This window comes from Pelophylax lessonae, assembly GCF_965119305.1.
Source record: "Pelophylax lessonae genome assembly, chromosome: 6".
Classification (NCBI taxonomy): Eukaryota; Metazoa; Chordata; class Amphibia; order Anura; family Ranidae; genus Pelophylax; species Pelophylax lessonae.
Genome location: NC_138773.1, coordinates 289,209,833 through 289,235,869, shown reverse-complemented (window position 1 = coordinate 289,235,869; position 26,037 = coordinate 289,209,833). Strand labels below are relative to the sequence as shown.

At 42.2% G+C, this 26,037-nt stretch overlaps 1 protein-coding gene across 6 annotated transcripts in view; it reads right to left on the bottom strand.

Moving 5' to 3' along the window:
* Positions 1-26,037, bottom strand: part of LRP1B (LDL receptor related protein 1B) — a 2,177,452-nt gene that overhangs the window by 1,015,616 nt on the left and 1,135,799 nt on the right. For all 6 annotated transcript variants that reach the window (XM_082262163.1, XM_082262161.1, XM_082262165.1 and 3 more), the window contains exon 15: positions 183-305. In XM_082262163.1, coding sequence (XP_082118289.1) covers positions 183-305 — 123 coding nt within the window. The remainder of the gene's footprint in view (positions 1-182; positions 306-26,037) is intronic.

The window sequence follows — 26,037 nt, the reverse complement described above, 5'->3', positions numbered from 1 at the left end:
CTGTATGAAAGAAGCCCAACTTTGAACTGCAGACAGGTTTGATCAATTGGTTTAGGCAATAAGAGGGGTATTTTTTATTACATACGTCCCAAAGGGTTAATATTTATCAGGTCTGTAAATTTCTATATTTCTTCCTAGTTTTGCAAGCAGTAGAGAAAAAAAGATGTTTGTGGAAGCCTTACACACACAAGTTGAATTATTGTCATCCAGATGCTGGTTATCAGCACAGCCACAAACTCTCCCTCCAGGAATGGCGAGACAGAGCGTTCCGCAGCCTCCATTGTTCAAGCGGCAAGCGTTGTCACCTGCAGATAGAAAATATACACCTTAGCAGCTCATCATTCACAAGCAACGAGGAAACCAACACAGAAATATCTTTGCTGCAAACACAAGAAACATTTGTCTGGTTACTTAAATACTGTGTGCGCACAGACCCCGCAGGCGGCAGAGACATGAAATATTTGTGAACGGCCATCCTGCGTCTTTTGATAGTAAATTGTTTTTTCTTTTTCTCTACAGCTAAATAACATCACATGATCAATGAATATTGTGCTGGGCCCAAGTGCATAGTGGTGAGGTTTGCAGCCACTCACGCTCATAAGGGAAATGGCAATACGCAGGAGCTGAAGAATGCTGTCCATGTTCAATAAGCTGGAATGATCAGATTTGTAATAATAGATGCAGAGAAGCGCTTGTGCGTCAATAGAGAGAATCCTTCTTTACTGGGTGCTGTGCATACACACAGTCTTATATAAACACTGCCAAGCTCAGCTGACAGTGTCCAGTAGCAGGAACAGAGGGGAAGCATATCCAATCATGGGTAGGGTTGCCACCTGTTCAGGATTCACCCGGACCGTCAGGGTTTTGAATTATGTGTCCGGGTTTTAGACCACCTGAAACCCAGACACGTTATTCAGACAGGAATGTGGCTCAGAACAGGGCCTGACAGCAGGGTGAGGGAAGCACTACGTGCGTTGGATTACTATTCTCTTTGGAGTGCCCAAAAATGTCCCAGGTCTTAAAATACTAAAGTATATACAAAATAAAAAATTTCTGTGCCCCGCTAAAGTGTTTGTTTGGCTTGAAGAAAAAGTGGCAATCTAAATTGTGGGGCTACCAGTGCCTTCAAGGCTTCAACACAGATTTGCTTTGGGGGTGTCTCTGAATAGACTACATTGCACTGTGTCTGTCTCTCTGGCATAATGGATGGTATCAGGCAGCAGGCACTCTATCAAAAAAACGGTGTGGAGTTCCCCCCCCCCGAGTCCATATCAGGCCCCTCGGGTCTGGTATGGATTTTAAGGGGAACCCTGAACCAATTTTTTTTAAAAAAAATCAGCGTGATGTTTCCCCTAAAATCCATACCAGACCCTTATCCGGGCATACAGCCTGGCTGGCCAGGATGGGGGGAGGGGGCAAGCGAGCGCCCCCCCCCCCTCCTGAACCATACCAGGCCACATGCCCTCAACATGGGAGGGGGGTGGGTGCTTTGGGGCAAAGGGGGCTCTGTCCCCCTCCTCAAAGCACCGTGCCCCCATGTTGATGGGGACAGGGGTCTTTTCCCGACAACCGTGGGCTGTGGTTGTGGTGTCTGTGGGGGGGGGGCTTATCGGAATCTGGAAGCCCCCCCATGTGAATGGATATCGGGTACATCGTACCCCTACCCATTCGTCAAAAAAGTGTACAAAAAAATAAAGACAAAAGCCAGTTTTGGACAAGTCCTTTATTAAAAAATAAAAATAAAAAAATAGTGTCCCCCAATGATCAGTCCCCGCCCGCAACCAAAAAATATATATATTAAAAAAAGAAGCTCCTGCCTCTTCGGATGCTTCCCATGCTAACGTCATGTAATTTATTCACTGCACCTGAGAAGTACATTGTGGGGCGGCTCGTGGCGTCAGATCCCTGTAAAAGAGCTGTCAAACAGCTCATAAGCCAGGAAGCGTCTGAAGAGACAGGGAGCTTCTTCTTTTTTTTATTTTTTCGGTTGCGGACGGGGACTGATCATCGGGGGAACGCTATTTTTTTATTTTTTAGTAAAGGACTTGTCCAAAACTGGCTTTTGTCTTTATTTTTTTTTTGTACACTTTTTTAGTGAATTGGTAGGGGTACGATGTACCCGATATCCATTCACATGGGGGGGATCTGGGGGCCCCCTTGTTAAAGGGGGCTTCCAGATTCCGATAAGCCTCCCCCCCACAGACCCTCAGAAACCACAGCCCACGGTTGTCGGGAAGAGACTCCTGTCCCCATCAACATGGGGGCAAGGTGCTTTGGGGTGGGGGGGGGGCAGAATTGAGGGCATAAAGCCTGGTATGGTTCAGGAGGGGGGGGGGCGCTCGCCCCCACCCCCATTCTGGCAAGCCAGGCTGTGTGCTCAAATAAGGGGTTTTCTTTTAATTTTGGTGCGGGTTCCCCTTAAAATCCATACCAGACCCGAGGGCCCTGGTATGGACTGGGTTTTTTTCTTTTTCATTTTTTAATCTGTATTGCCGGGAGCCGACAATACATCCGACCATGTATCCCTATGTAGGTAGTCTCATTCATGTTAATGGGGACACAGCGACTACATGGACACAGCCACTGCTCTCAATTTTACAGTTGTGTGGGTACACAAATGCACACTGTCTGCATTCTGGGGCATGCACCCGCACCCCATGGATGTCAGAATGGGAGCAATGGCTATGTCTGTGCAATCACTGTGTCCATTGACATTAATGAGACTGCCTGCATAGAGATGCATGGAACACCTATGCATCCCGGTGCAAGCAAACATGGCCTCCGCATTGGCGTATACTTAAAGCCACTCTTCATTAATTTTTTCATCTTTCCATCTAATAAACCCTCTGCCCTTGTTGTTTTAACTGAGGATAGAAAAACATTTTTTTTCTGCCAGTAAAATACCGTATACAGCCCACTTCCTCTTTCTTGTCTGGTAATTAGCCTAGGCTAATGACACCATGCATAGCTCTCTCTCACTCTCGTGAGAGTTTTCCAGCAAGGGAGGGAGGGATTAGTCATAGGAAAGCCAAGGAGAGCTGGAGGGAGCTGGATGAGGGAGGGTGGAGATAACAGGAGACTGTAGAGATCTGTGAGTATTCATCAAGAGAAGAGAAATGTGCAGCCAAGCAGTGGTGTGAGTGTATCTGTCTGTATATATGTGTATTTGTCTACATATACAATATATATATATATATATATATATATATATATATATATATATATATATATATATGTGTGTGTGTGTGTGTGTGTGTGTGTGTGTGTTTGTCTGTGTAAATCCAGGAAGTGAACAGTCAGCAGCTTCAGCTGCCCACAGTTAAAATGGCTGCAGCCAGACTTACTGTAGTGAAGGGAGAATTCTGCAGCATATTTGGCAAGTACGGAATCACAGTATATATGAAATAATATGCAAAGTGGTTGGAGGGAAGCTTCAGAATGGAAAAGATGTTTGTATTACAAATTATGTGAGCAGACTGGAGTACCTCTTTAAGTACAATACCCAAGGGCTTATTCACACTTGTGTGCAAGAGTCAACACATGGTATAATGCACGGTACATGTGATGAAGTGTAGAGTACCCATTTAATTGGGTGCTCCAAGACCAAACCTGCTAAAACAAACACAATGGATCCTCACCACATTGCAATAAAAAAAAACACAAAGTATCTCACAGTGCATTTAGGACTGAAAAAAATAGTGATCCTGTTTGACCCAGTGAGCATTGACATATGTGAAAATGAGCACCAAAGCATGAATGAGCTCTAGTGAGTCTGGGCGAGCTCCTGAGGAATTCTAATTCTGATTCCAAACCGGCTTTATAAAAGTTCACTGTAGCACCTGTTTCCCACAAGAGCACCATTATATTTTTCCTTGTAATGTAGGCAAGTAAGATCTGTGTTGTCATGATTAAAAGCATTTTTTTAGGCCTCTTTAGCTCGGTGGGGGCTGAAAGTTGGGAAAATCTTGAATGCATCTGCAGCAACTCGACACCCCCTTCCCATGTAACTCAATTTAACATTATTAAAAAATTCAACCTGTGCATTTTCCACTTTTTTTTAACCCATTTTAGAATATACATCTCTAAAAGAGGTGATCCACTGCCCATATCCACACTGCTCTTTGGACTACTAGTGATATCACCACGCATGTGGTCTCCACATTGGATCCTCTGTCTCCCGTGTGCACACATAAGTTCCTTGCACTAGTTTCATAACTGGCAGCCTCATCCCAAGCCTGATTTCCACTTTTATCAAGCGTGTGGTAACTCAATATGAAGACAGATTTCAGGTAATTACACTTGCTCAGCTGATAAATGATTCCTGAAGGAATATAGCAAGTAAGTAATGTATAATGTGTCTTTATTGGTTTTCTTCGACTTCTTCTCAAAAGCAAACTTGGAAGTGTATAGTGTGTATAAAGCAGTATGCCTTAACTGTATCCAGTCAAAGTACAGACACATAAACTCGTAAAAGTAGCCCATGTGCAATTGCAAAAGTGTCTGTGTCCATATTGGAAGAAAGTCCCCAACAACCAGACCACCCATATGAGAGAAAGGAGGGCACAAGCTCAAATTAAGTCATGGAGGAGAATAAGTAATGGAAAAACAGTCTACATGGAGGATCCAGGGATATTTTACACCCTCTCATCAGTGCTCTTGGAACAGTTTTTTTTCCTTTGCAAATTGTTAAAAAGGGTCCCTTTCAGCTAAGATTGGCAACTATTTGTATACAGTAACAAAACAGGGAAGAAAAGTTACCAAAACACTTTAAAGCAGGGATTCTCAATCCGGGTTCTATGGAACTCTAGGGTTCCTCCAAAAGTTGCTATGGGTTCCCCGAGCAGAGCAAAATTTGCCTCTCAGATAAGTTTCCACTGACAACATTGATCTTTTTAGCTATCTGTAAGGGGGTAATTCTTTCCAATGACTACAAGTGTAAGGAGTATTCTTCTCACTGACCCTCACACTAATGTATCATGGGTTTTAGATATAGTGATTTTAAGCAGGGGCTCCCTGAGACCGGAACATTTTTTAAGGGTTCCTGTTTGTTAAAAAGGTGGAGAAGCATCCAAAATGTTTTTATTGAACCTCCTTTTTGGACACTGAATACAGATAGTGTAGACCTTGAATTGTCTGACCTAACCACCCCCCCCCCCCACCATTCAATAGTTCAAAAACCAGAGCCTCAATGGCTAACAGTTGGTACTAGATTGTCGAATGGAATGGTGGAGGCAGGGCTTGGTGTTTGGACATAGGCCCGGCCTTGGGCTTTTATGCTAAGATCTGCCCAGTTTTTAAGGTGGACCCGGTCGGCCGCTTCATGTAGGTCTATAGGCAAGAGGTACATTAAATGAACTTGTGTCCATTTACATCTGTCTACCTCTGAATCCATCCAGGTTCATAAAATAAAAATGGAAAAGGAATGCGTTTTTTTTTTCAGTTGTTCTGGACCTAAATGCGATGGACCACAGGTAGCCTGATGTAAAGTCTATATAGAGCCATCATGAGTGCCACAGTCTGCTGGTAAACAGGAACAGAATGTGCATGAATATGACAAAACTGACATTTGTCCCATTCTTCTCCAACTCAGCAGGGGAATCTGTTCACAGGTGTTCAATGTATCCACCTGCAGGCAGCCGCTGCTCCCAATATGACATCCGTGTTGGTGTGGTAGTAGGGTTGCCACCTCATCCCTTTAAACCAGGACACGCATTAATTACATAGGTTCTGTGGCTGATTAAAGTTGTAATTAAACTCACTTAGTGCCTGATGTGCAGAGCCTCAGAACCTGTGTATTGGTTTAAAGGGATGAGGTGGCAATCCTATGTGGTCCCCGCACGAAGACTATGGGGTTGATTAACTAAAACTGAAGAGTGCAAAATCTGGTGCAGCTGTGCATGGTAGCCAATCAGCTTCTAACTTTAGTTTGTTTTATTAAAGTGGAGTTCCACCCTAAATTTATACTTACCTCCATCTTCTCGCTCCGGGTCACCTGAAAAACAAATGGATAATCGCATTTTTTTTTTACTTACCTCGTATAGAAGAAAATATACTTACCTTACTTCCTTCTTCCTCCCCTCGGCGGCCACGGCCCGTCGTCACTTCCTGGCTTTGCAATGATTCCTGGGAGCTGAACGTCATCGCTCCCAGGAATCATTGCGACTGCACCGGCCATGACCTTCTGGGCATGCCCAGAAGCTGTGGAGGGATGACGCGCGCACACCGGAACTGACGTTACTGATGATACATTGCAGTGCATCGTGGGACCGAAGAAGACGGAAGAGGACGCAGAAGAGGATCGTGCTGGCTTAAAGCTGCCCACACTTGAGATGGCAGCGCTCGACAATACTTTTTCAAGGTAAGTATTTCTACTAAAAGGTAAGTGCAACCCGGGACAGATCAGAGGCTAGCCATTGTGGAATGTACTAGCCCTGACTGTCCCGGGGGTATTTTTATTAAAAAATGTATTCCTAGGGTGGAACTCCGCTTTAAGCTTTGACAAAAAAAAAAACAAAAAAAAACTAGAAGCTGATTGTTTTCTGCGCAGAGATGCACCAGATTTTTCCCTCTCCAGTTTTAGTAAATCAACCCCAGTGTGTCCCAATTGAAATCAATAATACTGCCTGCACAGGGATGTATGGAACACCTTTGCATCCTTGTGCAGGTAAACACGGCCCTGCACAGGCATATGGTATAATGCCCCCCCAAGTGAACAAGGTCATAGTGCATGGCATCTCAGGGCAGGCGGTGACACCAGTGGACCACGCCTGCATATTATATGTTTTTGAAAACAAACAAACTTCATCTTCATCAAAAGTCTGGGTGATAGGGTGACAGGGTGTCAATGCTATAAAAGGAAATACCTGAACAAGGACCTTCATGTGAGGATCACCAGGTAATATTTTGATGAAAGCTGCATTTATAAACTATTGACTTTCGTAAAGATATCAATATGTTAAAGTTAATATGAGATTTATTGATTGGATTACATCTACCTTAAGCAAGACAGATGCTTGCGTTTTAGAAAATGAGACTTAAATTTAGGCTATATTTATAAGTAAAATATGTGAAAATTGTTGCTCAAATATTAGAAATAAAAAAAAAAACAATACTAATAAAACAGAAACACATAAAAGAGAATCAGCACTGTTCTTGTCACAGCAACCAAAAATTGCATAAAATATGGCTGTAATAACATGTATGTAGGATTTTGGCCTCGGGGACAAATTGTAGACAATAATAAAAAGGAAGGAAAGCAATTTAGAACATACTGCAGGCCATAAATATTTAATTTATGTGGGCCAATTATCAAGCGAGGTTACGTTCTTCACGCCTCGGCCTGGAATGGATGAGGCGGATGTTCTATCATTGCGAGGCGTAAATTTAATTTGGTGTGTTGACAATAGCTTACGAATGAAAGGAAACTGGGAGCCACCCAGGCTGGTGAATCCGAGGCGGCTTCTTAGCATCATTTAACTTTTGAACCCGGGTGGTAATCAAGTTTAGATCAAATTCCATCCAGCCATAAAAATGACTATTATATAAATAGCTGGTAAAAAAAGACTCCATGTTTATTGTACGACCTTGGAATCAAGTGCATTATTCTTTACGGTATGCAAATCTAAGTACTTGAATAGGCAATCACATATTCTTCATCTCCGTGAAAATAAAGATTTCAAAAGCATATTTTACATTTGCATGTAATTAAAATACAGATTATTTTCAAGAAGGAAAGAGTGAGGTGGGCACCATGAAGCAGGAACAAAGACACTTATCCTGTGATTACTGAGTTTCTAAAGTAGTCTGGGAGAGAAAAGTATCTTTGTATTGTCTAAATCCACAAGTAACTGATAAATTAGAAGAGCAAAGATCAAACTTTTAGTAGTTTGTTGGTGTTTGTAACCATTTTCTGTTTCAATACATTTTTACTGAAAGGTTTTAAGTAAATACAGAACAAAGATTACATTTATGTGGGTTTGGACCAGCCATTCTCAACCAGGGTTCTGTAGAACCCTAGGGTTCCTTCAGAGGTGGCTAGGGGTTCCTTGAGTTGTGGATAACTCACCACCCATCTGGTGGTGGCTGAATAGTTCCAGGTCCTACACCATGCGGCATGAGTGGAACGGTGACATTCTGACCACCGCTGTAAGTAGCATTATTTCCACTTACAACCACCAATGCATGGGGCATTTTCCCAATGACCCCCCAAGGAACTAATCCTAGCAGGGGTTCCCTGAGACCTGAAAATTATTTCTAGGGTTCCTCTGGGGTAAAAAAGTTGAGAAAGACTAATGAGGATAGTACACCTAACGTAGAACTGAGAAATCAAACTCCTGGTTAGTAAGGTGGTTAACATCAAAATACACACCTAAGAGTACAAACAAATAATGTTAACCACTTAAGCCCCGGAAGATTTTACCCCCTTCCTGACCAGGGGGTATTTTGCGATTCGGCACTGCGTGACTTTAACGGACAATTGCGTGGTCGTGCGAGGGGGTCGGCAAGTGGTTAAATAATAGAAATATGAATGTAGCCCTTGTAGAGCAAAATACATGGAACTCACGGAATGAGAATGGGTTTCTTGGGGTGGCAAAGGTGTGCTATAATTGGGTACAGAGTCAAATGGACAACTTATAGGAAAAAGCATTAAAATAAAGAGAAGATATAAAACCAAGAGGTAAAGGGATAGGGAATGACTAAGGAAAGTCACAGGGAAAAGGGAGGGCGAGAAGCAGAGGTGTAAATGAAGGTGGATCCAAGCCTCTTCATGCCTTTGTGTATGAGGAGCTCTAAGAGTGGTCAAATATGTCAGAGAACCAACAGTCAGTGATCATCATCAATAGGGTGGTAATGCTTGATCCAAAAGTCCAGATACTTTCAAACTTATGCATTGAATCTTTGAGGATTCCAACCGTTTTTTTTTTATGTTCAGTAAAAAACAGACTATCTTTTGCTTTACTTGTGCATTCATAGGGTTGGAAGACCACCACGCTTTGGTAAGAACCTACGTAGATGCAGTGAACAAAAAATGTCAAGTAATTTCTTGTTCAACGAGGCTTCTTTTGGGTCTTTTGGGATATCTTTGCACAAAAATATGTGAACCAATTAGTGTATGATTGTCCAATACCTTCTAATTTTGGGTCATTCGCACCATATATGTAGGGGAGTGCTAGGGTACTGGCATCCTCTAAAATGCATGGCTGAAGAACTGGGTACAAGCTTCGACAAACTTTAGATCATATACCAGCGCATAAGTAGTTTAAGTTTAGACTCAATTCCTGATGTGTTAATTGAACAATGAGCCATAGTCTGCCAAATTTGACTCAATTCCTCCCATTCCAAATTAGTCCTAAAAACTTTTTCAACATACACATGGGGGTTATAGTTTGACCTTTCAAAAACGAATTATAAATTGCTTGTACCATTTTCTTGGGGCCGTTAAAGCGGAGTTCCACCCTGGATTTGTTTTTTTTTTTTTTAATACCCTCGGGACAGTCAGGGCTAGTGCATTCCACAATGGCTAGCCTCTGATCTGTCCCGGGTTGCACTTACCTGCAAGACGAAATACTTACCTTGCAAACGTCTTGTCCAGCGCTGCCATCTCAGATGTGGGCAGCTTGAAGCCAGCGCGTCCTCTTCGGCGTCTTCTTCCGCCTTCTGTGGTCCCACGATGCTCTGCGCCGGCCCCGACGTCACTTCCGGGTCGCGCGCGTCACCCCTCCACAGCTTCTGGGCATGCCCAGAAGCTGTTTAGAAGGGGATGACGCGCGCGACCCGGAACTGACGTCGGGGCCGGTGCAGGCGCAATGATTCCTGGGAGCTATGACGTCCAGCTCCCAGGAATCATTGCAGAGCCAGGAAGTGACGACGGGCCGCGGCCGAGGAAGGAGGAAGAAGGAAGTAAGGTAAGTATATTTTCTTCGCTACGAGGTAAGTAAAAAAAAAAAAAATATGCGATTATCCATTTCTTTTTCAGGTGACCCGGAGCGAGAAGATGGAGGTAAGTATAAAAATAGGGTGGAACTCCACTTTAAATTAATTACTGTTACTTTTATTTTCACCCGATTATCCAACCGGTAAATCTGGTATTTTTCAACAGACCAAGCAATTCTGCAGATGTAGCAGTTAGTGGGTTGAGACAAACTATTTACAACTGACAGGGGTGCTTACAATGCTCAGCTTGTATTAACAGGTTCCCGACCGCCCTCCACACATTTACTGCGGCAGTCTGGCTCTGCTGCGCAAACCGACGTAGCCCTACGTCAGTCATGCGCGTGGTGCTGTGGGACGCCCCCACTAGGCAGGGGGGATTCCGATCCACGTGGGGCCGACGGACGCGATTGTTGTCGGGCACCCGCGATCTCTCCCCACTGAGAGCGAAGGACAGTCAGCTGTTGTAAACACAGCTGACCATTCTTCTCTCTGAAATGATTACAAATCTAGCAGAGAACCTAGAGACTAAAATGGCGATCATTGCAATATTTTATGTCATACTGTATTTGAAAGCGATCTTTCAAATTATATTTTTTGGGGGAAAAATACACTTTAATGAACAAAAAAAACCACTGAAGTTAGTCCAATTTTTTTGTATGATGTGAAAGATGATGTTACACTGAGTAAATAGATACCTAACATGTCCCTCTTTAAAATTATGCACGCTCGTGGAATGGCGAGAAACTACAGTACTTAAAAATCTCCATAGACAACGCTTCAAACAATTATTATTTACAGGTTACCAGTTTAGAGTGACAGAGGAGGTCTAGTGCTAGAATTATTGCTCTCGCTCTCGCTCTAACACTTATGGCGATACCTCACATGTGTGCCCGTTTCCATATGCGGGCGCGACTTCTGCATGTGAGCACGGAGGGTTGGGGCACTTTAAACTTATTTTTTTCTTACTTATTTTACTTTCTCATTCCTTTTTAGGCCTCTTTCACACGATCGGACCAATCGCACAAATAGAGCTTTCTTTTGGTGGTATTTGAACACCTGTGCGATTTTTTTTTTTTTTTTTGCGCTATAAACAAAAAAGAACGACAATTCTTAAAAAAAAAAAAAAAAAAAAACAACAATAGTTTTCACATTCTGCTATATAACATTCCCAATAAAAATGTAAAAATCCATTTTTTTTTTATCATTTTAGGCTAATTTGTATTCTGCTACATATTTTTGATAAAAAAAAAAAAAAATCTCAATAAGCGTATTCTGATTGGTTTGCGCAAAAGTTATCACGTCTACAAACTAGGGGAAAGATTTATGTCATTTTTATAAATTTGTTTTTTTTACTAGTAATAGCGGCGGTCAGCGATTTTTAGCCGGACTGCGACATTGCGGCGGACAGATCGGACCCCTAACTGACATTTTTTTACATTTTGGGGGGGGGGGGGGACCAGTTACATTACTACAGCAATCAGTGCTAAAAATATGCAATGCTATTGTACTAATGACACTGGCAGGGAAGGGCTTAACTCAGGGGCGATCAAAGGGTTATGTGTATGCCTAAGGGGTGTTTTCTAACTGTGAGGGGGGTGGGCTTGTGGAATCAACACAGAGACCTGTGATCTTACATTGGAGGAACACAGGTGCTCTGTGCTGATTCCTGAGAAAAGAACGGTCTGTTTACAGCAGCACACCATTTTTTTCTCTCAGCGGGGAGTGATCGCGGGTGCCTGGCGGCAATCATGGCCGCCGGTCTAGTGGATCGGCTTCCCCGCTTGCTAATGTGGGGAAATGGGTGCCTCCAGCGGTGCGCAAGCGCCCCCAGGAGCGCTCCTATGAACTGCTGTACAGGTACGACGGTTCGCGCAGCTGCGCCAGCCGAGCCAGCCTGCCACAGTATATCTGCTGGCGGGTGGACGGCAAGTAGTAAATGACTATTGAGCAGTTTAGTGAAGCTGCATAAAATGTCATATATATATATATATATATATATATATATATATATATCATATATATCATAAATCGCATATATTTCAAAAGATGAATGTAAATGCCACCATGGGCAATTTTTCCAGTGACTTTCAGCGTGTTAGGTGCCCCATTACAGTCTCCATATTGTACAATAGCAGCCGGGCTAGTTGCTGTTGCTGCTCTGAGAATGAGTTATGTATAGCGAAGTAACATAACACAAGCAGCAGCTGCACAGCTAGTATTAGAATCCATGGTGGCATTCATTGCGAGTAACACTTCCAGCAAGCAGATGGCTATATGTGCCGATATTGGAGCCTGAGGGGGGCAGAGGATGGCTTGCTTAATTTAAACCTTCTATTCCACTGTGCTGCCAAAATTGCATGTTCTGCTTGTAATGCTTAGGAATATTGAAATTTTACAAAATTATAATAATTAGAAAAATGTTATAAAGCAAATCTGCCTTTTGCTTGTTTTATAAAAAATCCTTGTTGACTATTGTATTGTACTATATTGTTTTTAAAAGACACACATATAAATATGATCAGCTTTAAAGTGGTGTTCCAGCTGGGGAAACAAATACCTTAGCTGCTGACTTTTATTATATAGACACTTACCTGTCCGGGGAGCCCACAATGTCGGCACCCCAGCCGATTTTTAGATTGGCTGTCGGGTGCTACCGCCTCCATTCGTTCTAAGGGAAACAGGCAGTGAAGCCTTTCGGGTTCACAACCGGGTCCCTACTGGGCATGCACATTCTAATTGGCTATGCGGTGGGGAAAGGAGAAGGGAGGCTGAACTTCGGAGGGCCGCCGCCGCAATGCTGTCTCCCCAAAGTGGGGAAGGGTACCTGTTTTTCACCTGTTTTCCCCCTCCTCCCTGAAAGGTTCCAAATATGGCACCAGAGGGGGGATGGGAGCAGGTGAGCGGAAGTTCCACTTTTGGGTGGAACTTCGCTTTAAGTGGACCTAAAACATTTTAAATACACTATATTGTCTAAAAGTATTGAGACACCTGCCTTTACACAAAGTGATTGTAAAATCTCATTTTTTTTTTCTATTAAAATAACAAACATGTTATACTTACCTGCTCGGTGCAGTGGTTTTGAACAGAGCAGCCCGATCCTCCTCTTCTCGGGTCCCTGGCTGGAGATACTGGCCCCTCCCTCCTTTTGAGTGCCCCCACAACTGCAGCTCCGTTTATTCATTCAGACACTGAACTGCTGTTCAGAGCCACCCCCTCTCCTCCTGATTGGATAACTGAGCTTAAATGACAGCATCGGGAGCCAATGCTGCTTCTGTGCCTTAGCCAATCAGGAGAGAGAGTCCTGGACGGTTGAGGCACTCGTGGACATCACTGTATTGAGATGAGGCTCAAGTAAGTATTACGGGGGTGAGGGGGGCTGCTGCATGCAGAAGGCTTTTTATCTTAGTGCATAGAATGCATTAAGATAAAAAACCTTCTGACTTTACAACCCCTTTAATGGCATCCCTATCATAGTCCGTAGGGTTCAATATTGAGTTGGCCCACCCTTTGTGGCTATAACAGCTTCAACTCTTCAGGGAAGGCTGCCCACGAGGTTTAGGAGTGTGTCTATGGGAATGTTTGACCAGAAAGGGGAGTGGATTTGTCCTCCTTTAAATTATATAGAGCTCCGTAGTAGTCAGAGAACACGTCTGCTATGTCTTGTGGGTAGGTGAGCCTCTGTTTAGAGAATAGGTGGAGGAGGAATGGGATTCTGTTTTTTGGCGCTGCACGTTTTTAGCTTATTGGCTAGTAATTTGCCTGCTCAATTGTCGTGGGCATAACATCTCAGTTTGAGATTTCTTAAATTAGCAGGGAATAACGTAATTTGATCAATGTGGCCAAGAAAGACTCACAAGGGAAGGATTTGTTTTGAGTTTCGATATCATGGATAGATTGGAGAAGGTTCTGTAGTTCAGTTGTAAACTGATGTCTTTGTTCTGGTGCTTAGTTGTATAATCAACCTTCTGATAAATGCCTTGTGGGAATTCCATAAGTTAAAGATATAGGGGTTGGAGGAAGCGTTAATCCCAAAAATACCCGGAGGGAATAGTTGGGATAGTTTGTCTAAATTCTCAGGTTTTTGAATTATCAAGTTGTTGCATCTCCATGCAAATGCTCTAGGGCAGGTATCCCTCTCCTCAATAGCTAGCACAATTGGAGCATGATCCAACCAAGTTATGTCCAAAAACAAGGAGGAAGAGGCCTGCTGTAAAAGCCATCTATCAGTCAGAAAAAAATCAATACGCGAATATGAGGTATGCCTGAGGGAAAAGAATGTGAAATTAAATCCTTTTCATTACCATGATGGCATCTCCATATATCGAAAAGTTCTGATTCGTGCAGTAAGGAGTTCAGTTCTGGATGTGTGCCTTTGTTAGAGAGAAAAGTGTCTAGGGTGGTGTCATTATCGGCATTGAAGTCTCCTCCGATTAGTACGTTACCGTGTTTAAGGGAGTGGACTTTTTTTAGTAATCTTTGAAAGAAGCGTATTTGATGGGTATTGGGGATGTATATGTTTACCATGGTGTAAGGCTTTGAGTTGATGCTGCATCACAATATGATATACCTGCCTTCTGGATCAAGAATCAAGAAGGATCTTTCAGTTCAAAGGAGGTAGAGTTCCATATTGCTAATAGTACACGTTGTTTTTTTACTGGAGGATGACGCAAGGAAGATATGGGGGTAAAGGTTATGGGTGCAGCGAGGGGTTGCTCGCTCATCGAAATGTGTTTCTTTAATGAAGAGAATATCAGCATTGTGTTTACAGGCTTTCTTCCACATGGAGCTTCTTTTGACCAGATGGTTTAGGCCATTGACATTTAATGACAGTGCCTTGAGTTCCATGCTTGCTTGAGCTTTAACCAGATGAAAAGGCTTTGTGACCTGGAATTAGAGGTAGGGAGATTAGAAGCCGCTGTGAAGGATCCGGTGAGTGCCAAGATTGGTAAAGGGTTGCTGAGGTGTGGAGCAGAATTGAGGAACTTGGTGAACTTGATTTTGAGGCAGTTGAGTAGAGAGGATAGGATCTCTCAAGGTGGTGGAGAGGAAAAGCAGCATGGGCTGTATCAAAGTGCAGGGTTAGAGATGCGGTGAAATACATTCATCTTTCTGCCGGGAGGTATTAAGGCAGGTGAAGAAGTTGTAAAGTTGAGTCCACGGTTTGGATTGACATTATCTTGTATGGCCATTACGGTTGCAATTCAGGATTTACTCGGTTGCCATTCAGGATTTATTCAGGATTTACTCTGGGTGGAGATTGAGCCCAGGAGTGGGCTGGCTGCTGAAAGGGGATGACTTCCCATATACATAGTATGGACAGGCCTTCTTCCAAGGAGGTTATGCGAGAGGTAGTACCCTGATGGGTGACTTCTTGTTTTGCCGGATATTTCCATTTGTATGGGATATCAGAATGATGGCTTAGGAAGGCGATGGATCCTGTCAAGTGTCAGGTCAGTGGGTGTAAGATTAGGAATGACTGAAAGGAATAGATCTTTTGCAAAATGGGGTAATTGTGAAGGCTGAATTGATTTGAGGACTCCTCTGATTTTCAAATTGTTTCTACAGGACCTATCTTCTAGGTCTGCAAGTTTTGCCTTGTTCCAGGAGATATCTTCGCTTTGTGACGAGTGTGGATCAACTTTGGTGTTGCAGTTTTCAGCATAATCACAGATTGTGTTCTCTACATGGTAAATCCACTCACCCAGTTCCTGTATCTCCAATTTGTTTTGTGTAATACAGTTCATCGGGTCTGCTAGTATGAAGGCCTTCAGTGAGAGCAACATGTCTCTATCCAATAATATCCAACAGGACTGTATCCAATTCAGGTTGGCCAGTTGTGGGAAATGTGGTTATTGGATCAGGAGCAGCTGTAGATAAACGTGCTGTGGATCCTCCACCTACCTCTTCCTGCATGCCATCTTTGGATTGAGGAGAGGAGTCCCTGTGATGCTTTGATTTGGCAGGACTTGTGAAGGTGGGGGTAGATGTTCAAGAGCCACTCACCACAGCGGTGGCTGTTTGTGTATGAGAAAAGAGCGCTGTGCTAGCAGCTGCTAGAGGTCCAGCTGCGGAGCAGGAGGTTTGGTCTCTGCCGCCATTTTGCTGTGGACCGCGGGAGACACTCGGCAAGAATCCGAGAACTTTCGTGGCTGTGGTGTCTCTCTTTTTTTCCAGGGCATGGCAGGATGGTTCTCAGAGCTGTGATCAAGTCTGATTAAGCACCCATTGATCAAGTCTGTGGGCTCCTGTGATTGACAGATCTCCCGGCGGACGTACAAAGCTCCCAGATCAAGCGCCCATCTTGGTGGGTGGTCGCCACGCCCCCCTCGCAAGTACACACTAATGAGGGATATGCTTTGTTCATTTTTCATTTCAGAAGTTTACAACCACTTAAAAGTATACAGAGAAAAAAGGACAATGAGGAGAGGAGTAGATTAAAAAGAAGGGAGGTAAACGTATAGAGGCGATAAGGGTTGGAGCAGTGGGTGTGTGTGTGGGGGTAGAGGGAGGTTAAGTGTTACAGAGGCACTACACTCTGCAAATAGTTACCTTTGCTCCAACATTGTGATGTCCACAAGGACCCTTTTCACTATTAGCATCTTCCCCCCAGCTTCTTCCCAATGCCTGGAGCTCAGCTGCCTTAATCGGACAACTGGGGAATAATGTAACTCCCACACATGTGCATGGGAGATCATTCTGGTGCAGTGGTGTCCTCCTGAGAATGTGAATGCACAGCTCTGTGTACACTCTAAAGAAGAGTGCAAAAAGACAGGCACATTTGTTTTATTGAAGAAGAGACCATTCCTAGACTTGGAGACTAACTCATTTTTAGCCTGAGAAACCTGATGATTGATCAGTCCATGGAGTTTTGTGTGACAGTGGAAGGGCAAAAAAACAATATTATAGATAAATGTAGAAGATGAAGTAGAAATTGCGTGAGTTACTCAGAGCTGATGAACACTGACAAAGCTATGCCATAGAGGAATATGTGACCAAACAACAGGCTACATTTAGATAAATGACAAATAATCATACAAGGCCAAATTCTGAAAGTTTTTTTATACAATAGAGAGCTTTTACATACAGTACATGCTTGTTGATGGTAATTGGAGCTCTTTTATGACCATGCGGCAGCATATTAGAGATTAGAGGATTGTCCTTGACCATCTTACTAAAGTTACATTGTATAAATGGAAAAAAAATCCTCAAGAGAAATTTTAGGAGAGAAAAAAAAATGTATAAAATTATTAATGATAGATTCTATAGGGCAGTTTTGAAGAACTTTTCACATTTTACTTAACTTTACTTTACTTTTTTTTTTGGTATATTGGGCAGCCTGCATCCCAGACGCTCTCTGCTGGGCAAAACAGACACACCTCCTCTGCTCCCATTGGCTGATCCTTCATGCCCTGCCCTGGTTTTCATTGCTTGGCAATGGGCCCTGCTTGGGAGATTACTTCCCCTCTGCTCCGACTGGCCGGCGATGTTTCTCCCCTCTTCCATCTTTTGTACTGTCATTGGCTTCAACTCTGTGGTGCTTTATTTGAGTATTACAAGCCCAGAGCATGTGATAGGCATTAAGAAATGTGAACCACACTGGAAGGAATATAATAAAACTAGGGAAATTTCTAAAAAAAGATTAAATTAGATTTTATGAGCTTAAAAGATACGCCCCCTATGGATTAAATGTTGATTGGGATACCAAATATTTTTATTAATACAAAGTAAAGCAATTTTTAGTTTTTACTTTTATTTTTGGTTTTCTTTTACCTTATTAAAATACATTTATGTTATTTATGGTTGATTGTCTGTTGATTGTTTTATACCATATATAATTTTTACGCTGCTATTTATTTGTAGCATTCAGACCAAAGTGCACTTATATGTGTTTATGTAAATTTTTGGTCAAACAACTTTATTTGTAAACCCTTTTGTAGAGCAAACACAGAATGTGTTATCTCTGCATTTGAGGGCTTATTAAATTGTGGTGCTTATCAATATTAATGATTTTGTCTGTTTACTTCAGACAATTATTTTTGAATATTATCGTTTGATTTACTTATTTACTTTCAAGTTTTTTTATTTTGTGTATTTCCCCTCCACAAACCCAGTTGTGTATTGTTACTTTGCCTCTAAGAATGGCTGGAGATTAACTGGGTGACTATTTCCCTTAGCCCTGACTTAATATGGTTGCTGGCCTATTTCCAGGTCTGCTCAAACATGGCTGCCAGCCAACTTCTGGTTGTACGGCAAGATGGCCGTGTGACCCCCTCCGGTCATGGTCTCTTAATGAAATTGTACACACCTGCAGATGGTGACATCTTTCTTTATAAATTGTACCCAGACGTCACCGCCAAAGGACACCTTGACAACATCCCTTTGGACGAAACGCGTTTGGACGGCTTACTTGGAACTGACATCCCACTGCTGTGTGATTCCAGGTCGCCAACAGCATTATATGTGAGTTTTTTTCTACTTTTTAATTTGTTTTTATGTGGTTTTATTTATTTAATTATTTATGTATTTAAACTTGTTACACTATGAGATTCCCCCTGGGCTCTGGGTCAGCTTATTTATCTTTAGCTAGGTTCTGGCTTCTACCGTCTGCAAGATTTATCTACTGGGACACCTCCAGAGGGATCCTAATATTTGTATAAGGCTTCCATGCTGCTGTAAATGCCAGCCATTTAGTCCGGTGAGTTTGCATTTCACTTGATGGTGGTGCTTTGCTGATTTTGGACACTACTGCTATACATCTGGTGCACTGGAATGGTGGTCTTTGTTGCAGATTGCTTTCTTAGTCATGTGGATTATTCCTTGATGGTATTTTGGACTATTGGACTATCTTTTCTAGTTAAGAGACACTAATGTTTTTGTACTTATATTGTGTATCAACACAGCTTATAATTGAATCCCATTACTGTACATTACTTTTATTTTATTTTTGGTTGCTACACCTTTTATGTGATAGCATTTTGCCTAGCTCCTGTACCTTCATCTTGCCATGTGTTCCTGCACACCATGGCTTGTCTTCAGATATTCTGGTAACTGACTTCTTGTCTGGATTATGAACTAGTATTTAAAAAAACTCCTTTTGTGCTCAGTGTAAAATAATTAACTGTAAAACCAAATGTATGTGAAAAAAGACTATAATGGTAAAAAATATATAAATAAGTGAAAAGTAATGAACCTAATTTAAAACTTAGCAGTAAGGGATGCTGCACTCTCTACATTGCCAAGATAAATGACATCAAGATAGTCATATAAACATGTGCGTGTGTTTTCTCTTAAAACATACTAAATATATAATAAACTCAGTAGACACATTTCAACAACACACCATAAAAGATGTTGTATTAAAAACTAAAAATTAAAATAAAATGCTGTTTATGTTACATGCAGCCCAAGAGAGTTGACACTATAAAATTACTACATGAGGAGAAACTATTTCTTATAAAACAGTTGAGGTCCCAATCAATGTTGAGACCCCATGGATGGTAAGTTTTTAATTCATAAATCTACCCTGTTTCCAATTGAGATTACCCCCCTTTTTACAATACTTCTCCCGCCAATGTGAGGAATATTTACTTTTCCCAATTACTTCAATCCTCTATTTTTTTTTAATTGGGCATAGTGCCTATGTAACGAAAGCCTTGCCAATAGATGTGATGACTCCTCTGGACAAACTTCTGTGCACAGGCTAAAATATGCTCCCTGCATAGGTGCATACACATGTGCCCTCACGCATTTTCATGCGTGCACCTGTGATGGTGATGGATACTGGTGCCAAATGAGCTATTTAAACTGTTTTGTCTTCAGCCTTCTGTGTATCCTGTGTTCCTGTGATTCTGTATCCTGATCCCAGTTTCTGACATGGCTTGTCTTGACCACTCTCTGAACTCCACCTGCACTGACCTTGGTTTGTCCCCTGACCTCCGCTTTTGTCTGCTCCACTGGCTCCTGCTTATCTGATCGGTTCCAGATCTGGCTTGTTTCCTGACCACCTGCCTGTGCTCTGTACCCGATCCCTCCTGCCTGTGTATGACTTTGCCTGCCTGAATGCTTCTTTTTTGCCTGCTGTCATCAGTAGCCAACTACCACCCTGCTGTTCCAGCTGACCTACTATCGGCTACCAGCAACAACACATTGGCCACCCATGCTAGCCTGCCTGAGTCTGCTGCCTGCTAGCTGCCTACCAGCACGCTTGCTTACTGATGCCTTGTGACTACTTCAGCTGCCCAGCGTGGACGCGTGCCACTCTGTACTCCTGTGCCTCCTGTCTACACTATCATGGGCCCAGAGTCAGAGGTGTAAGAGAGGCCTTCTTCATCATATCAGGCTCTGCTGCCAGGTACGTGATAGCCTAGACAGAATAAAGCCTTTAAAGCCCTTTTTTATATTGGTTATGTGTTCTCCACAGTAATAAAATCTCCAATAGTGTAAATTACACCAGTGATATTGGAGATCAACAATTTTGTACTTCTGATTTTATGACTACCACATTTACAAACTACACACCTACATGGAAAAAATAATAATTTTTCAGAGATGGATAGGATATTAGGAGATGAAAATACTTATAAGGTTATCAAGAAGGACACTATCTTTAGACGCCTGAGGGGGGACATGATAGCAATTTTTAAATATCTCAATGGGGATCTCAGCTTAGAAAAAAAGCTGTTCAGTCGAATTGCATGAGGACTCGGAGGCATACAATGCGATTAGAGGAGAAGCATTTTTACCTCAGGCAACGTGGGGGGTTCTTTACTGTTAGGGCTACAAGATTGTGGAATTCTCTACCACAAGAGGTGGTTTCTGCGGGTAGTATGGTGGCTTTCAAAAGACTATTAGACGTACATCTCAAGGATCAGAACATTCAGGGGTATGTGAGATGATTACAGCCGCACACACCTACATAGGTTGAACTGGATGGACTGTTGTCTTTATTCAAGCTCACCTACTATGTAACTATGTAACTATCCAATAGTATAAAAAACAGTTGCATAATCTTGTTAAAGGAGGTTTACATGACACAAAAAGAAGGGGACTTTTCACAGGTTTGGGATCAAAATGGCATTGTGTTCATCATTTAATTTTTGTTTTACATTTCTTTTGTTCATAGTTGTGAGGACCTGATCAAGATCCCCCATTCTGCTGTGCAGCAATAGGTCACTTCTAACAGTGGTCAATTTTTGACTGCAATGTGGGCACAGAGTAAGGATCGACCGATAACGGTTTTTCGTTGCTGATACCGATATTTTGGCCATCGCAAATCGATATCGGCCGATTGGGGCTGATATTTTGAACATCCTATGTCAGGGTCTGAGACTAGTCTTCTCCTCCTCCAACCATTAGGTGGTGATTCTCATGTAAGGGTAAAATGATGTCATATAATATAATTCCGTTTACAAATGTTATTGAATATGCCACTCACATATGTACAAATTAAAGATATAAGCAATTCCACATTAGCAAATCTGCTGGCAGATGGGTATCTCTCACCCACTTGCCGTAAGTGATACTGCTCTGTTCGGCATCCACTCAATACTGCTCTGTCTCTCACTTGCTCCATCTCCCACCCGATGCCATTCAGTCTCTCACCCACTTGCCGTAAGTGACACCCGGGTGATACCGATCCATCCGGCATACGATCTCGGAGGGCAAGTGCCTGGTCATGCCCGGCGTAACCACGTGACCTCCGAGATCGCCATTGTATGCCGGACAGAGCGGTATCACCCAATATTTGTAATATCGGCAATATCGGCCAGTTCCAGGGCCAATACACATATATTGGCAAAAGTCAATAGCGGCCCTCAATATATTGGCCTTGCCGATAATCAGTTGATCCCTAGTACAGAGTGTAGCGCTGAATCCACCAGCACATAGTTACATAGTTAGTCGGGTTGAAAAAAGACGCAAGTCCATCTAGCTCAACCAATAAATAAATAAAAAAACATACAATTCCATATACACAGACCTATATCCACAGTTGATCCAGAGGAAGGCGAAAAACCCCAGCAAATCATAATACCCTTTGCTACAGCAGGGGAAAAAATTCCTTCCTGATCCCCCCCGAGAGACAATCAGATTTTTCCTGGATCAACTTTACCTATAAATATTATTACCCAGTTAAATTAAATACATTTAGGATAGAATCCAGGCCCTTTTTAAAGCAATCTACTGAGCTGGACAGAACCACCTATGGAGGGAGTCTATTCCAAATTTTCACAGCTCTTACTGTGGAGATACCTTTCCATATTTGGAGATGAAATCTCTTTTCCTTTAGACATAAAGAGTGCCCCCTTGCCCTCTGTGATGACCTTAAAGTGAATAACTCCACACCAAGGCCACTATATGGTCCCCTAATGTATTTTTAAATGTTCATCATATCCCCCCTTAATCTCTTCTTCTCAAGAGAGAATAAATTCAGTTCCTCTAATCTTTCCTCATAGCTGAGGTCCTCCATGCCTCTTATCAGTTTGGTTGGCCTTCTCCACACTTTCTCCAGTTTCCATTTATACTTTTTGAGAACTGGTGCCCAAAACTGAACTGCATATTCCAGATGAGGCCTTACTAATGATTTGTACAGGGGCAAAATGATTTCTCTCTCTCTCTGGAGCCCATGCCTCTCTTAATACAAGAAAGGACTTTGCTCACTTTGGAAACAGCAGCTTGGCAATGCATGCTATTATTAGCTAATAGCTTATGATCGACCAGAACACCCAGATCCTTCTCTGCTATGGATTCCCCCAGTTGTTCTCCCCCTAGTATGCATGCTGCATGCATATTCTTAGCCCCCGAGAGCATAATATTACATTTATCAACATTAAACCTCATTTGCCACATAGTTGCCCAATTAAACAGGTAGATCCACCATGGAAAGGCATGGTCAACGCACTTACAAAACTTAAAAAAAGCTAAAAAAGCTTTTAAAATATATTTAAAAAAAACTGTATTAATTGGTTAGAGGGGGTAGGAGGAGGAATACAGCACCTCCGGAGATGGACTTAAACCTCTTGTCAACCAGCCGCCGTAGTTTACAGCGGCAGGTAGGCTCTATTACGTGTAATGACGTACCTGTATGTTGTTTCGTGTAATAGACAGTGGGGGCCAATCAGTAACATCCACCGGCCACCCGTGATCACTTCCTATAAAGACAGAACCGCGGTATGCCGATGTAAACAAAGCAGAGCGCCATTCTGTCACAGATGAACACAGGGATCCTGTGTTCCTCCTATTTAGGAACACAGATCTCTGTGTTCATCCAGTGAGTACATCCCCATACAGTTAGAAAGCGCCCCCTAGGAGCACACTTAACTCTTTGATCGCCCCTGGTGTTAACCCCTTCCCTGCCAGTGTCATTAGTACAGTAACAGTGCATATGTTTAGCACTGATTACTGTAGTAATGTCACTGGTGCCCTCAAAAGTGTCAAAAGTGTCAGTTAGGTGGCCGATCTGTCTGCTGCAATGTTGCAGCCCTGCTAGCCGTCATTACTAGTAAAAAAAAAAAAACGTACATGAATCTATTCCCTAGTTTGCAGACACAATTACTTTTGCGCAAACCAATCAATATACACTTATTTTGATTTTTACCAAAAATATGTAGCAGAATACATATTGGCCTAAATTGATGAAAAAATTTGATTTTTTTTTTTTATTGGATATGTTTTATAGCAGAAAGTAAAAAATATTGTTTTTTTTTAGAATTGTTCCATTTTTTGTTTATAGCGCAAAAAATAAAAACCGGAGAGGTGATCAAATACCACCAAAAAGAAAGCTCTATTTGTGGGGAAAAAAGGGCATCATTTTTTTGGGGTACAGCGTCGCACAACCGCACAATTGTCAGTTAAAGTAATGTAGTGCCATATCACAAAAAATGGCCTTATCATTAAGGGGGGGGGGGGGCTAAAACCTTCCGCTCCTTAAGTGGTTAAAGGCTTCTCTCTCGTTGCTTTCTTTTCACATTTCCCTCAGTTTCTTGGCTTTCTTTGGAGGTCATTTTTATTTTTTCAGTGCTAGCGTTTGGTTTCTATTGCCCATGCTGATAGGACTTAAAACAATATTAGAACACACCAGGGCAAATGTAAACTTTTATGTTTTCATCCTCTGTACCAAAGCTTGTCTTTGTTTTTTCATGTTTCATTCCTCCTGCTTTTATTCAGGCAAAATACCATTCAGCATTATTCGCCCTAGAGTCCAATAGACTATTTGCTTTTGCGGCATTTGACTCTCCGCATCGAAATGGAAGCTTGTTTTCTGCAGAATTAAAAACAATTGATCGCTTAACTACAGCTTTGAAACATTTTGTGTGTCATTATTTTCTGTGTAGAGCTTAGCCTCTGGGGGAGTAGCAAGGAAAACGCTGTGATTGCAACCGCATCATAAAGTTGTTATGACTCTTACTTGGCTGGGGAAAAAAAAATATATATATATTTTTTCAACACAATAGTTTTTTTTTTTTGTTTCCTGGATTGTAATCATATCCTTAATTGGGAATGTTCCAGCACTTGTAAAATTTATTAGCTTAGGAATTAGATAGAATTTATCCATAATCAATGTGCCTTTATTGCAGTGTGTTATCCCCGAGGCTTTGGGACTTATCTAAACCCACCACAATTTATCCACTCTTGTGCTGGGAATTGTTTAACTTTAATCAGCCATTAAATAGGACTTACGCCTCTACCTATATATGATTACAAGTGGTTTGGAGCTGATTAAATAAGATCAGCCTTTAGAAACACAATAATAAAGTTGTTATGATTTTACGATGAAATAAATCCTTTATGTGTAAAATTCGTTTTTTGGAAATGGGAAAATAATTAATATTTTACAAAAATATATGAATGGATTGCCTTCAGTAGGTTGTAGCTATGAGCTATTTTACTGACCTTTCTAAGTCGCTAGAATGTTAAAAAAGCTTGCTTTACCCAAGACAGAAAATACAGAGTAGTTGATTTTGAATACATTACAATGGCCATGTCAGAGGAAAGTGTGTCTAAACCAAAAACCAAAAATATAATCAAGGGTGTCTGCAGAACTTTTTTAGGGGGGGCATCATTTTAAGGTCACCTATGTTCCGCCCCTTTTTACCCCCATAGATCCCTTTTAGAGCAGGGTCCCCATAGATCCCCCTTTAGAGCAGGCCAGGGTCCCCATTGATCCCTCTTTAGTCTTACCTTTTCACCTATCTGCCCTGTGCTGCCAAGTTTTCCTGCACCACCAGGTACTCCTGGCACTCCCTGCAAAGAATATATATATATATATATAGCCAATATGACCCCCCTTTAGAGCAGGCCGGGACCCCCATAGATCCCCTTTAGGGCAGACCAGGGTCCCCATAGATCCCCCTTTAGACCAGACCAGCCCATGGTCCCCCATAGTTCCCCATAGATCCTCTTTAGAGCAGACCAGGCCAGGGTCCCCCATAGATCCCCTTTAGAGCAGGGTCCCCACAGATCCCCTTCTTAGAGCAGGGCAGGAAATTTCTAGAGGGGGCACTTGCCCCCCCCCCCCCTGCAGATGCCCATAAATATAATCTACTGTTACTTGCCAGATGTGATGACCACTTTTTGTATTCTTTTATTTATTTATTTTCTGATTTATTTATCAATTAATGTTCAGAATAAGATTTTTTTTTTGTTTTTTGAGTTTAGATATGCATGTAGTCCAGTGCATTCTTTTTTCTGCATCATAAATGCATGGATAGCATGTTACATGGTTTTCAATGACATAGTTCACACCATTGTGCTCAGTTCCAGTGCGTTCCAATTCCAGAAAAAAAAGTAGGACATGCTGCATTTTTTCTGCACTGGACTGTACTGTACACACCTAACGCACCAAAAATGCACTGGAACTTATTTAAAGTGTAACCCCACTTTTGTTGAGAAAAAAACATTCCCCTCTGGGTAATCTCTGTACATTGCAAAAATTATAACAACCTTTGTTGCAGATTCCTACCTTTTGTTTTTCTGAAGAAATCACTGTTTGTTCCTCTGTGCAGAGTGAGTCTAATGGGAGTGGTTTCATAAATATCAATCAGCTGTGCAGCTGTGGAGCACTAATGAGGAAATCTGCTGGGTCTGCATCCTTTAGACGTGTTCCTA